Source organism: Olea europaea, chromosome 17, assembly GCF_002742605.1.
Source record: "Olea europaea var. sylvestris chromosome 17, O_europaea_v1, whole genome shotgun sequence".
Classification (NCBI taxonomy): Eukaryota; Viridiplantae; Streptophyta; class Magnoliopsida; order Lamiales; family Oleaceae; genus Olea; species Olea europaea.
This window is the reverse complement of record NC_036253.1, coordinates 11322996-11335813: the sequence shown is the minus strand read 5'-3', so window position 1 is coordinate 11335813 and position 12818 is coordinate 11322996. Positions and strand designations below refer to the sequence as shown.

The 12818-nt window shown below is 36.2% G+C and overlaps 2 protein-coding genes across 2 annotated transcripts; both read right to left on the bottom strand.

Annotated features, from left to right (window-relative positions):
* Positions 1-1060: 1060 nt before the first annotated feature.
* Positions 1061-3044, bottom strand: LOC111365624 (protein FAR1-RELATED SEQUENCE 5-like). Its single transcript, XM_022986163.1, has 4 exons — positions 2448-3044; positions 1878-2336; positions 1612-1801; positions 1061-1526 (listed from the first exon to the last, which is right to left on the bottom strand). Exons 1-4 carry the CDS (start codon positions 3042-3044, stop codon positions 1468-1470), a joined length of 1305 nt encoding a protein of 434 aa, XP_022841931.1. The 3' UTR covers positions 1061-1467.
* Positions 3045-3408: 364 nt separating this feature from the next.
* LOC111365623 (protein FAR1-RELATED SEQUENCE 5-like) lies at positions 3409-5341 on the bottom strand. The gene is made up of 2 exons (XM_022986162.1): positions 3502-5341; positions 3409-3440 (listed from the first exon to the last, which is right to left on the bottom strand). Exons 1-2 carry the CDS (start codon positions 5339-5341, stop codon positions 3409-3411), a joined length of 1872 nt encoding a protein of 623 aa, XP_022841930.1.
* Positions 5342-12818: the final 7477 nt, after the last annotated feature.

The window sequence follows — 12818 nt, the reverse complement described above, 5'->3', positions numbered from 1 at the left end:
AGGTATGAAGATTTATGCTGCTGTTTTAGTTTATGAATAAAACTTGTGTTTGAAGCTTATCAATGTTAGTAAATTGTGTGGTATTAATCCCTTGTTTGACAATCATTATTTGAATTTTTTTGTTGATGCACTCATTTTCAATCATATATTCACACGATAAAATATTCTTCACGTAAACTCAAAATTTTTCCTTACTTTTTGACAACAATATCCTAAAAATTACTATTCAAAATATTGTTTTAACCAAATAATAACCATTATATAGGGGCTAAGTAGTCGTATGGTTGAACGACAGTTGCAATATATGTAATGCTTAGCCCGTAAGGCATTATATATTCTTGCTCTTATTGCCTCAAAATCACATTAAAATCCCCATAAAATAATAATAGTAGGATTTAAATTTTTACTTTTTATATTAGCCGAGTTATTTAATTATCAAAAAATGAATAATTTATTAATTTAAATACTACTTTATATTTTTATTAGTTTTCGTGTGTGTGGGTTTTTTTTTTTTTTTTTCATCCAAATTTCATGTAGGACTTGTAAATATAGAAATAGTGGACATGGTCAAAAGTCTATAATTATATGGAAAATGCTATTCATCCAGACTTGCAAACAGGGTAAAATACAGGGTTTTAAAATAAAGAATGATGTAAGCTAAATTTCACTAGTGCTACTCGGATAGACTCACAAACATACTAGAAAACAGACTGAGGTGGAAAAAAAAATTTGACTGAAAAGAATTAAAAAATAAACAAAATATATTAGAAACCCTATTGTTTCTCTCTCCATTTCCTCAACCAAATTCTCTCTCTCTTTCTTCTCGAACCAAGACAGAACGCAGCCCCCAAATCTCTCTCTCTCTCTCTCTCCCTGAACCAGAAGAAAACCCCATTCCCCAAATCTATCTTCCCAAATTCGAAACCGTCGGCAAAAGTTTCCATCGCTAGCCACAATTCCAAGCAACGTAATATAAGGGCTCCGCCATCGCTTGACCCATTGTTTTCGGTCACTGTCAAACCCCTCATTGTCGCCGGTCGTAGTTATCATCTTCATTGAATTCCTCCCAGCAATAAGCGACTGAAACAACCAGTAACTTTGACAACTTCTGAACCAATGGGCTTTTTCCTTACTACAGCTGATGCGCCGACATGTTGTGTCTGCACCAGCAATTGTTCTATCGCATTAATAGGGAAACAGGATATAACTAGCCGAAAGAAATCCTCCATATCTGGAAGAAGAGGTAAAATTCTTAAAATAGCAAAGCCGCAATGTCGGAAAACAAAAATGAACAGCAACAATACGATGGTGAACAACAATATACACACATTATGAGATTTTTTCCATTGACCCAAAAAGAACACCATGCCTTCGCTTCAGGATAGAAAGCCAAGAAAAACTACAATTCATTTTCCGGTAAGCTTTGATAGTGAAAAAAAAAATCAATAACATTGTGAAACAACCCACTCAAATGCCTCTTCCACCTTCATCCGGTAAGCTTGGATAGTGAAACAACATATTTTGACCTACAATAAAATACATTGTCAACGTTCAATAAAGCAATCATAAGAAAATGATTTTTCAATTTACATCAAAGACATAACTTTATACCTTGTGAGAGGAGGAATGGCTTGGGAATGGAATCTTGTGGAATGGAGTTTGGCGTCAACATGGAGTTGGACAAATATGGAATGGCGTCAGCATGGAGTTGTGCTTGATGAAGCTGGACGTCAAATCCTCTATCAAGCATACTAGTGTTGCTCTTTGTCGATCTCTTACAGGTGGTTGACTTCGAACCGGACTGCATGTGCAACAAAGTTATTCTTAATCTTAATTCAAAACAACTCAGCAAAATACAAGCAAAGAATCAAGCAAACCTTCGCTTTCTTCGATGCAGTCTCCAATGGACTTTTTCTTCTGAGTTTCTTTGGCGCTCCCTTTCTTCGAGTCAACTTTGGATCCAATATGCTAACACTCGTACTATTTGCCACATCAGTACACTGAGTGAGAACCTGAACAGTGTTTTGCGCTGCGACATTACTTCCAATACTCGATTTTGTAGACGTAAGCTCTTCACATTGACATTTTATCCACTCTATTATCGCACGTGAACGCCTTTCATCATCTGCAACAAGGTTTGCTAGCTGCGCAAAACCAGTTGACATCTCGTCATATCTCATTTGAGCTAAAGTACTAACCAACCCATTGTAGTTTACGGCAACCCTCGTGTGTGCTCTACGCACATCTCTCCTCCATCTCCGTAGTATGTACTTGTCCGGAATATGTGTGACATCATTCAGTGCCAGCACTGTGATCGCATGTCTGCAAAGTATTCCCTAAAACTCGAACAAGTGACAGTTACAAATAATTTCACATTCATCTCTCTCATAAGACACGGTATACGTCTTTTTCCTCCGATGGCCCTCACACATAATAGTGTCTCGTACTTCGTATGTCACTTTGGAACTATCTTTCGAAGTGGACTGAATGTCACAATACACCTTCCCCGTGAATTCTGCTTGAACTTCACGAAATTTAGAGATGGTGTAAACTGATTGATATTGTTGCTCCATTTCTAATTGTGTTGCACAAGGTACCATCTGCGAGAATGACTTAAAATCAACTTGAAATTCCTTTTCAACCTTATTCCGAAGAGCACGTTCGTATTGTTTGACGAACTGCTTCAACGAGGTTTTTGAATGCACGTAACCGTCGAAGAATGCATTCATACTTTCACTTCTTTGTGTAGTTGACATACTCGCCCAAAAAGTGGTTTTGAAGAAGCATGGAACCCAATGCCCTCTGTTCTCGTATAGTCCAGATAACCAATCATTATCGTGCAACTCATATGTGTCAATTATTGTTCTCCAACCGTCTTCGAATTCCCCAGTAGACTGTGAATCATATACCAAACCATGTATATCCCCAAATATGGAACCTTTATCCACCTGGTAGCCAAATTTCTCTGGTAGCTTCTTTAAAATGTGCCACAGACACAATCTGTGTTTCGTATTTGGAAAAACAACCTGAATTGCATTTTGCATTGCTCTATCTTGATCGGTAATTATACCATGTGGAGCAGGGAAAACGGCGTGGGAATGGAATATTGTGGAAGGGAGAACGATGTCAGCATGGAGTTGGACAAATATGGAACGGCGTCACATGGAGTTGTGCTTGATAAGGCTGGACGTCAAATCTTCCATCAAGCATACTAGTGTTGCTCTTTGTCGATCTCTTACAGGTGGTTGACTTCGAACCGGACTGCATGTGCAACAAAGTTATTCTTAATCTTAGTTCAAAACAACTCAGCAAAATACAAGCAAAGAATCAAGCAAACCTTCGCTTTCTTCGATGCAGTCTCCAATGGACTTTTTCTTCTGAGTTTCTTTGGCGTTCCCTTTCTTCGAGTCAACTTTGGATCCAATATGCTAACACTCGTACTATTTGCCACATCAGTACACTGAGTGAGAACCTGAACAGTGTTTTGCGCTGCGACATTACTTCCAATACTCGATTTTGTAGACGTAAGCTCTTCACATTGACATTTTATCCACTCTATTATCGCACGTGAACGCCTTTCATCATCTGCAACAAGGTTTGCTAGCTGCGCAAAACCAGTTGACATCTCGTCATATCTCATTTGAGCTAAAGTACTAACCAACCCATTGTAGTTTACGGCAACCCTCGTGTGTGCTCTACGCACATCTCTCCTCCATCTCCGTAGTATGTACTTGTCCGGAATATGTGTGACATCATTCAGTGCCAGCACTGTGATCGCATGTCTGCAAAGTATTCCCCAAAACTCGAACAAGTGACAGTTACAAATAATTTCACATTCATCTCTCTCATAAGACACGGTATACGTCTTTTTCCTCCGATGGCCCTCACACATAATAGTGTCTCGTACTTCGTATGTCACTTTGGAACTATCTTTCGAAGTGGACTGAATGTCACAATACACCTTCCCCGTGAATTCTGCTTGAACTTCACGAAATTTAGAGATGGTGTAAACTGATTGATATTGTTGCTCCATTTCTAATTGTGTTGCACAAGGTACCATCTGCGAGAATGACTTAAAATCAACTTGAAATTCCTTTTCAACCTTATTCCGAAGAGCACGTTCGTATTGTTTGACGAACTGCTTCAACGAGGTTTTTGAATGCACGTAACCGTCGAAGAATGCATTCATACTTTCACTTCTTTGTGTAGTTGACATACTCGCCCAAAAAGTGGTTTTGAAGAAGCATGGAACCCAATGCCCTCTGTTCTCGTATAGTCCAGATAACCAATCATTATCGTGCAACTCATATGTGTCAATTATTGTTCTCCAACCGTCTTCGAATTCCCCAGTAGACTGTGAATCATATACCAAACCATGTATATCCCCAAATATGGAACCTTTATCCACCTGGTAGCCAAATTTCTCTGGTAGCTTCTTTAAAATGTGCCACAGACACAATCTGTGTTTCGTATTTGGAAAAACAACCTGAATTGCATTTTGCATTGCTCTATCTTGATCGGTAATTATACCATGTGGAGCATGATAGTGTATGCATTCAAGCCATGTCCTGAACAACCATATAAAAGTACCTGTGTCTTCGCTGGATGCCAAACCACATCCAAGCAGTGTTGATTGTCCATGATGATTTACTCCGACAAAAGGGGCGAACGGCATGTCATACTTGTTAGTTAGATAAGTGGTATCAAACATAACGACATCACCGAACTCCTTGTATGCCTGCCTACACCAATTATCTGTCCAAAATACATTTCTCAGTCGCAAATCGTCGTCCAAATCCATACTAAAGAAAAATCCAGGGCTCTGTGCTTGCACTTTTGAAAAGTAAGTTTGAATTGCTACAGCATCTCCTTCTCCAAGTCTTAAACACCTTACTTGTTCTATGTAGTTACGACAATCTTTTTCAATACATGTCATGTTCTCATATCTATCTGCTTCTACAACAACAGAGTTATAACTTTTATGCAATGGGATTCCCGCTAAATCATTCACTTGAAGCTGCCGTTTCACATGTGCACTCAAGTGTCTGTTGCACCGATATAACCTGGATTTAGAAGGACTTGTTTCATGATTATGGTCGAGGTTTACTGCATTAATTCTCCAATTTCCAAAAGTATCGGAAGATCCAAAAATCCTAGCCTTACAACCCATTTTAACTGTGGGTTGCGGCTTCAAAGAACCGCTACTATTACTGTTTATTCCCCCTTCATGACTACATGTCAACGTCATGTATCTCACAACTTCATCATCTCCTTTTTTTGAATTCCTTTTCTTAACTGGAAAACCCACCACATAAGCATATTTCTTGTAGAAATCATACATATCTACTTCACTTTTAAACAACATACCCACTTCGGGCACAATTACACCATCTCCGCCTGATGTTACACCTTCCACTACATTCACGGACTCCAGCAACTCAACATTATCAGATTGTACTAAAACATCGTCCTGCTTGTCTTGCACATTCAAATCCATACTTTATTACGCTGTGAAAAAAAAAAAACAACATTCATGTTCAGTGCCATGTTTGCAAACAAAAACGTTACTTCATGCAACTTCTTTTTAAACTAAGCCAAACATGTACCATCTGTTAAAAACTGACTAAAATATGGAGGGTGAGTCACAAAACTTTATTTAGTGCCAGCCATAACAGCACAAAAATTCATCCATCTTTCTTTTAACTTGAAATTCTTTTTCCAGATTGCACAAATGAATTAGAGAAAAATAATGGTTTTAGATCAAATAACCAATGACCAGAATAGGGAAAATGATGTTAAGGGCAAAAGATAGCGACGAAAATTAACTCACGCCTGAAATGATGCTGCGGAGTGGAAATAGACAATAGAATTCAGCGTCTGTATCAAGGGCTCAAACTCCTAAAAATGCAATACTAAACATAATTATCTACTGCAATAACATGAGTACAGGTTCGACTAAAAACGGGAGCAAGGCCATGAAGCACTAAACAGCATAAGAAGTACATAAAACTCCTGAAACTGCAATACTAAACATAATTATCTGCTGCAATAACATGAGTACAAGTTCAACTAAAAACAGGAGCAAGGCCATGAAGCATTAAACAGCATAAGAAGTACATACATTGAAATTATGAATAATTTATTACATTCACCTTCCACCTTGCCGGCAGTAGCAAGGAATAACTTCACAATATCTTTAATCGACCACGACAACAAGCTCCTGAACGTTGGGTTTCAACGGACAAGAACAATTAAAAAAAAAATTGGGCTGCTCTCCTTTCACGTTGTAGAAACCCGAAGGTAGCAAAATCGACGGGATATCTACCACATTATCGGAAGTAGCAAAAATGAAAGGAATATCTTCCCTCGACCGCAACAACAAGCTCCTGAACAATTACAAAAAATAATGGGCTGCTTTCCTTTCGCGTTGCCAAAACCCGAAAGTACCAAATTCGACGGGAATTTCTACCAAAAAACCAAGGAACTAAACTTTGTCAATTTGGGGAAACTCTGTCTCCGAAATAGGCTAGAAATGGATGTATAATTTGGTTGGACAAAGACCACTAGAAAGAAATATTTGGCCTTCCCTCCAAAAATTTAGCGAAAAATGCTATTCATCCAGATTTGCAAACAGGGTAAAATACAGGGTTTTAAAATAAAGAATGATGTCAACTAAATTTTTGGAGGTATCTATTGCAAAAAAAAATTAGGGACGAGGTTGCTGGTTGCATTCAATTTTAGGACACAGACAAAACAAACAAGTCTTAAGGAAAAGCTTAATTGAGAAAATAGCAACAGTCAAGTCAGCAGTTCCTTAATATGTGTATTATGATTACAAGTTATTGTTGGAAATGGTTTATTATTATTGAAATAGGTCAACTTTAAGATCTAATTTCAGTGAGATCCATATTTTAGTTTTAACAGGATCAAGCATATTCATGTTCTACTCCGCGAGGTGATTAATGTAATATATTTGTTTATCGAAAATCATTTAGAATTGAATGAAATATTTGATATCAAAATGACTCACTTAAAACTGTAAACTAGTGAAGAATTTGATTTATTGAAAATTGTCAAACACTTATCCCGCATAGAAAAATTAGGAAACTTTGGTATGATTTATATAGTAGAAGTTTGGGAATTGGGTTGGGCCACAATGGGTATCAATAGTCTTTTGAAGGGAGAAACCTATATTCTATTGGGTTCGATCCTTAGCCCACATGGGTGTCGCCACCGTAGGCTCAGCTTGGCACGGCTCATGCCCATGTCCGAATCTGAGTTGTGTTCGGGTGCGGGAGGTCCTTGTACTATAATAACTTTTTGGACAAAATTTATTTAAGTTTTTTGGGCCAAATTCTTAGGTATTTAATGGAATTAATTGGCATATTTTTGAGTAATTTTATTGCCTGAATTGTCTATTAACTGACGTAACAGACATTTGTTAATTGACTTGATAGACTCGATACTAAACAATGCTGTTTGTTCAAGTACAGAGACTATCTGAACAGTATCAACTGTTTTGAAAAGGCTTGAAGAATGCTCGAACGTCCATGTACGTGTCCACAAATAGCCTATCTCGCTATCAGAAAAGTTACATCATCCTCGTTGCAAATGTTCTCTGCTTTGAATCTCACTCTTTCTCTCCCACTTTCTCTCTCATTCTGATATTATTTTCAAAGTGAAAATACCATTAAATTCATTAGAACTCCTGCAGATTGTTGTGCTGCTTCCGTAAAAGATGAAATTCGTTCTATCCTGAGAAATTATTGCTGAATGCCTTTAGCAACTGTGAAGATAGAAAACTCATTTTAAGGAAATATCGAGAAATCGGTGGGCTTGAATTAACATTTTGATCTTGTTGATCATTTCATTACATTGTGCAAGATACAATACGGTAATTCTATTAGCGTATTATTTTTAGATAGTTCGAAGGAGAAACTTATACTCCAGAAACCACAATCTTAAAACTAATTTTCTTTTATTCTAGTTTATTCTATTTCTACTCCCTCTTACTGTTTATCTTCTAATTATATATCAGAAATGGTAACTTTCGATACTACACTCCCTAATACGATCAAAGAAAAATGGAGAAATTTAATGGGCCAGATTTAAGCATTAGCAACAAAATGCTTTTTTATCTGACAACATTAAGTTTGATAAAATTTCTCAAAGAAGATGCAACTTCATACACTAAGGAAGAAAGTGATGTTGAGAAAATTGGCCGAGGTTGATGTATAGAAGCAATCAAATTTTCTACTAGACAACACATTATGTAATGTGTACTGGAATACGAAGTCTGTAAAGAATTGTGGGAATCCTTGGATATCAAGTACAAAATTGAAGATGTCGGCATGAAGAAATTCATTATCGATTATTTTTTGGATTAGAAAATGATTGACAGCAAGACCGTCAAATTTTAGGTTCATGAATTTCAAATCATATTCAGTGATATCTAAGCTAAATGAATGAAACGAAGCGAATCATTTTGGATTGCTGATTGAGAAATTGCTAGCTTCTTGGAAAGACTTCAAGAATTACTTAAAATATAAGTGGGAGGAAATAAAACTTGAAAATATCATTGTTCGATTGAGAAATAGAGGAAGACAATCATAAATCTAAAAGGAGGAGTGATGCATCACATTCGATGGAACCAAATCACAACATTATGGAATGATGTTTCAAAACTAGCAAAAAGATGAAGCATAATGGTGAAGGGCAAACTAGTTCTTCAAAAATTCTTAAAAAGTTCAAAACGAATTGTTATAATTACGGCAAGGTAGGACATTGATCCAAGGTGTGTTGGAAGCCTAAGCGTGTCTAGAAAAAACTCCTCAAGCCTATGTAACAAAACATGACAACTTTTTCTGACAACATGTAAGACATATGTTAGGTCTAAATGTGTTATTGGCAATTCTGTGAACAAAATGGGTTTAATCGTATGTTTGTAAAAGTCAGGGACTCAATTGAACATTCTTGTAAAAGTCAAGGACTTGAGGTGCAATTTTGTATAGATGAGGTAAATTAGTGTTTGAGTCGTTAAAGGAGTCCAAGATATCCAAGAAGATCACATAAGATCATCGGAATGCAATTGAAAGTCTAAAAGATATCAAAGAGCCGCACAAATTATGTTTCGGATTTTCAGTTTTCACTTGGAACACATTTTACACATAGAAACAGTAGGAATTTGGACAAGGCTATTTCTAGAAGAATTGTAGCCCTTTGAGTTAGCTGTTCAACAAAACTGAATCACCTTAATCGGATATCAGGAGAGAAAGTTATGATGAAAATACTAACGACTACTCAGCAGTCGCTCGACTTTCGCTTGACCCTCGCTCGAGCGATAATAACAGAATGGGTCTCGCTAGAGTTTCGCCCCACCCTCGCTCGAGCGACCGTTCTACGCCGAAAAAATCCCTAGTACGCGTTTTTAAGTGTTTTACTCGGCCCATACTACCAAAACACCTTTAGATATAAATACCTAAGCCCTAACACGAATTTTAGGGTGGTTGCTCATTGTGCCTCTCTTGAAAAACATCTTCTACTCCATTCTTGAAGAGATCCAAGGCAAATCAATTGAAGATCCAAGATAATATTCTTCTTCTATATCTTCTTCAAGAGATCCAAGACAATATTGATTGAAGATTTTATCTATGCAATTCTTGTGATCCGGCAACCATTTCTTGGGAAAACATCAAACATTCTTGAAGACAAACACCTGGCTTCCTCAACTGATTGAAGGAAGGAACTCTCTCTTTGGTGGATTGAGAGAGTGGTGCAAGGTGCAGTTACAAGCACAAGAACATGAGGTTCTTGACGTTCCACTTGTGAGGATATTCACTACAAGATCAGAAGACTGTAGGAGACAGCAGATTGGGCTGCAAGAGGTGGACTTAGGAGTCTAGCAGGAGTCTAGAGAGTCTACGCAGTAGATCGTGAAGCTGTGACAGTGGATCTTGATGGGTTCTTTGATTGGCGAATCATTGTAATCTTTGAAGTATCGTTAGTGGAGGTAACTGGCTTGTGCCTGGAGTTTTTCCCGTGTTAGGTTTCTCCGTCAACAATTCTTGTGTTGATTTTGTTTTTACTACTTTCAGTTATTTAGAATAATATGCGGTAATTCAACATAGGATTAAATTGGATTGTATGTCTAATCATCTAGATAACTAACAAAAGTGACTTGTTACTTTAGTTAGATTAATTCCGCACGTAAGATCGAATTGGTAATTGGAACGTACACTTGGTAAATGCTTAAAATTTGAATTTGACGTTGTATAGCGTTCCCGTGAACTTTCTAAGTGTAGTAGCGCGTTCCTAGAACTTTCAACATAAATCTTTCTGTTGTCATTTCTGAATACAACTTAATTGGAAACACTAAGGAATGGTAGATCAATATATGTTCAAATCGCTGGATGTTTTCTACCTACAAAACGATGGATCATGATGAACAACTCTACATGGAGAACTCTTCATCTTCCAAGTTGACGGAAATGGAAAGATAGCCCAGGTTTGGTTTTGATTAAAATCTGATTTTAATCTAAGTTAAAGTTAAACAGTCATTATTAACCACATTTTTCATGGATCCCAAAACTTTTTAACCACATATTTCAAAAACTTCTATCACATTATATTAAAAATCTAATTTTAATCCTCACCAAACATCTTTATAGTGCTAAAAAGACAAGTGAAAAGGAGCTCACTTTGAATGATGCTATTCATGTGTCCAATATTTGAAAGAATTTGGTATCGGTTCCTTGCTAAGCAATAACGGGGTTAAGTTAGTATTTGTTTTGGACATATTGTACTTACAAAGAATGATATGTTTGTAAGGAATGACTACCTAAATGAGTGCTCTTTAACTTGAATGTAATGACTATTGTACCTCCTACCATGAATAAAATTACATCTTTTTACTTGCTTGAATCGTTTAATATTTGCCATGAACGATTAGGACATGTAAACTCTAATGCATTGTGGAGACTAATCAAATTGGATTTATTATCAAAGTGCGATTCAGATCCTAATCGCAAATACGATATATGTGTAGAAGCGAAAATGACTCGTTTACTCTTTCATTCTATCGAAAGCAATACCAAATCTCTAGATTTAATTTACACAGATATTTGTGATTTAAAGTTTTGTTTAAACTAGAGGCAATAAAAATACTTTATCACTTTTATCAATAATTGCACTCGATATTATGTGTATTTATTCAAAAGCAAAGACGAAGCAATTGAAGCGTTTAAACACTATAAGTTAGAGGTTGAGAATTAACTTAGCAAAAAGATTCAGGTCGTCAGAAGTAATAGAGGTGGTGAATATAATCCTCCGGTTGAACAATTCGGCACGGAACATGAAATTATTCATCGAACTACCATGCCTTATTCTCCTTAATCTAATGGCATTGCAGAACGCAAGAATTGAACATTGAAGGAGATGATGAATGCTATGTTGAGATGTTCTGGATTACCACAGAACTTGAAGGGAAAAGTTTTGCTTTTTGCCAATCATATTCCCAACAAACTATCACATCGAGAAACGCATAAGATACCTTATAAATTATGGAAAGTAACTACACATAGTATGGGGATGTTTGATTAAGGGAGGGGTTTCTAAACCTAAAAAGGTTAAGATAGAACCTAAAAGCATTGATTGCGTATTCGTTGGTTATGCTTATCAAGTAGTGTGTATAGATTTATTGTCCATAAATCTGAAATACCTGATGTGCATGTTAATACGATTAATGAATCGATGGATGCAACATTTTTCAAAAATATTTTCCCTTATAATATGTAAACTGAATCAAATTCACTAAAGAGACCTTGTGAAAATGAAAAGGAATAAGTGAAGAACCTAGATGCAGTAAGAGAGCTAGGGTGACAACCTCATTTGGGCTTGCAGTAAGAGAGCTAGGATGACAACCTCATTTGGGCTTGGTTTTAAACATATTTTTTAGAAAATGGACCTCAAAGTTATAAAGAGGCTACGTCATCGATCAAAGCTTCATATTGGAAAGAGGCTGCTCATAGTGACATTGAATGTATACTACAAAATCATACAAGGAAATAAGTTGACCTTCCTTTTGGCAATAAGCTATTGGGTTCTAAATGGATTTTCAAAAAAAAAAATGAAAACAGATGGATCAATTGACAAATATAAAGCTAGACTTGTCACTAAAAATTATAAGAGAAAAAAAAGGTCTTGATTATTTCGAGACATATTCTTCTGTGATAAGAATTACTTTCATATGTATGCTTATCGCAATAGCATCATTGAATAATTTGGATATATATCAAATGGATGTTAAAACGATTTTCTTGAATGGTGAATTAGATGAAGAAATTTATATGAAGCAATCGGAAGGATTTATGGCCTCAGGACAGTAAAAGAAAGTGTATCAATTTGTTAAATCACTTTATGGATTAAAGTAGGCTCCTAAGAAATGACATGAAAAATTTGATACGGTTATGATATCAAATGGTTTCAAAATGAACGAGGGTGACATATATGTTTATGTCAAGAGCACTCAAAATATATATGTCATGGTATGTTTATACATAGATGACATGTTAATTATGGATAACAGTGATACCATAATTCAAACATCAAAATGATGCTAACAAGTAAATTTGAAATGAAGGGTGTCAGTATGGCCGATGTTATATTAGAAATTAAAATTCCTAGAACATTCGATCTTCTCATATTATCTCAATCACACTAAATTGAATAATCCGAGCCCTAAGTACTTGAAGGCAATTGTTAGAGTTTTAGGGTATTTAAAACATTTCAAAAATTTTAGATTGCACTATTCGAGATATCTA

Bases quoted from the DNA above. Each gene is read 5' to 3' on its own strand.
- LOC111365624 (XM_022986163.1), bottom strand. From the start codon at position 3,044: ATGCAAAATGCAATTCAGGTTGTTTTTCCAAATACGAAACACAGATTG. The intron at 1,802-1,877 runs GTTTGCTTGATT...TTGCACATGCAG, and splicing joins CTGCATCGAAGAAAGCGAAG to TCCGGTTCGAAGTCAACCAC. The intron at 1,527-1,611 runs GTATAAAGTTAT...ATTTTATTGTAG, and splicing joins GCCATTCCTCCTCTCACAAG to GTCAAAATATGTTGTTTCAC.
- LOC111365623 (XM_022986162.1), bottom strand. From the start codon at position 5,341: ATGTATGATTTCTACAAGAAATATGCTTATGTGGTGGGTTTTCCAGTT. The intron at 3,441-3,501 runs GTAATGTCGCAG...TGTGGCAAATAG, and splicing joins TACAAAATCGAGTATTGGAA to TACGAGTGTTAGCATATTGG.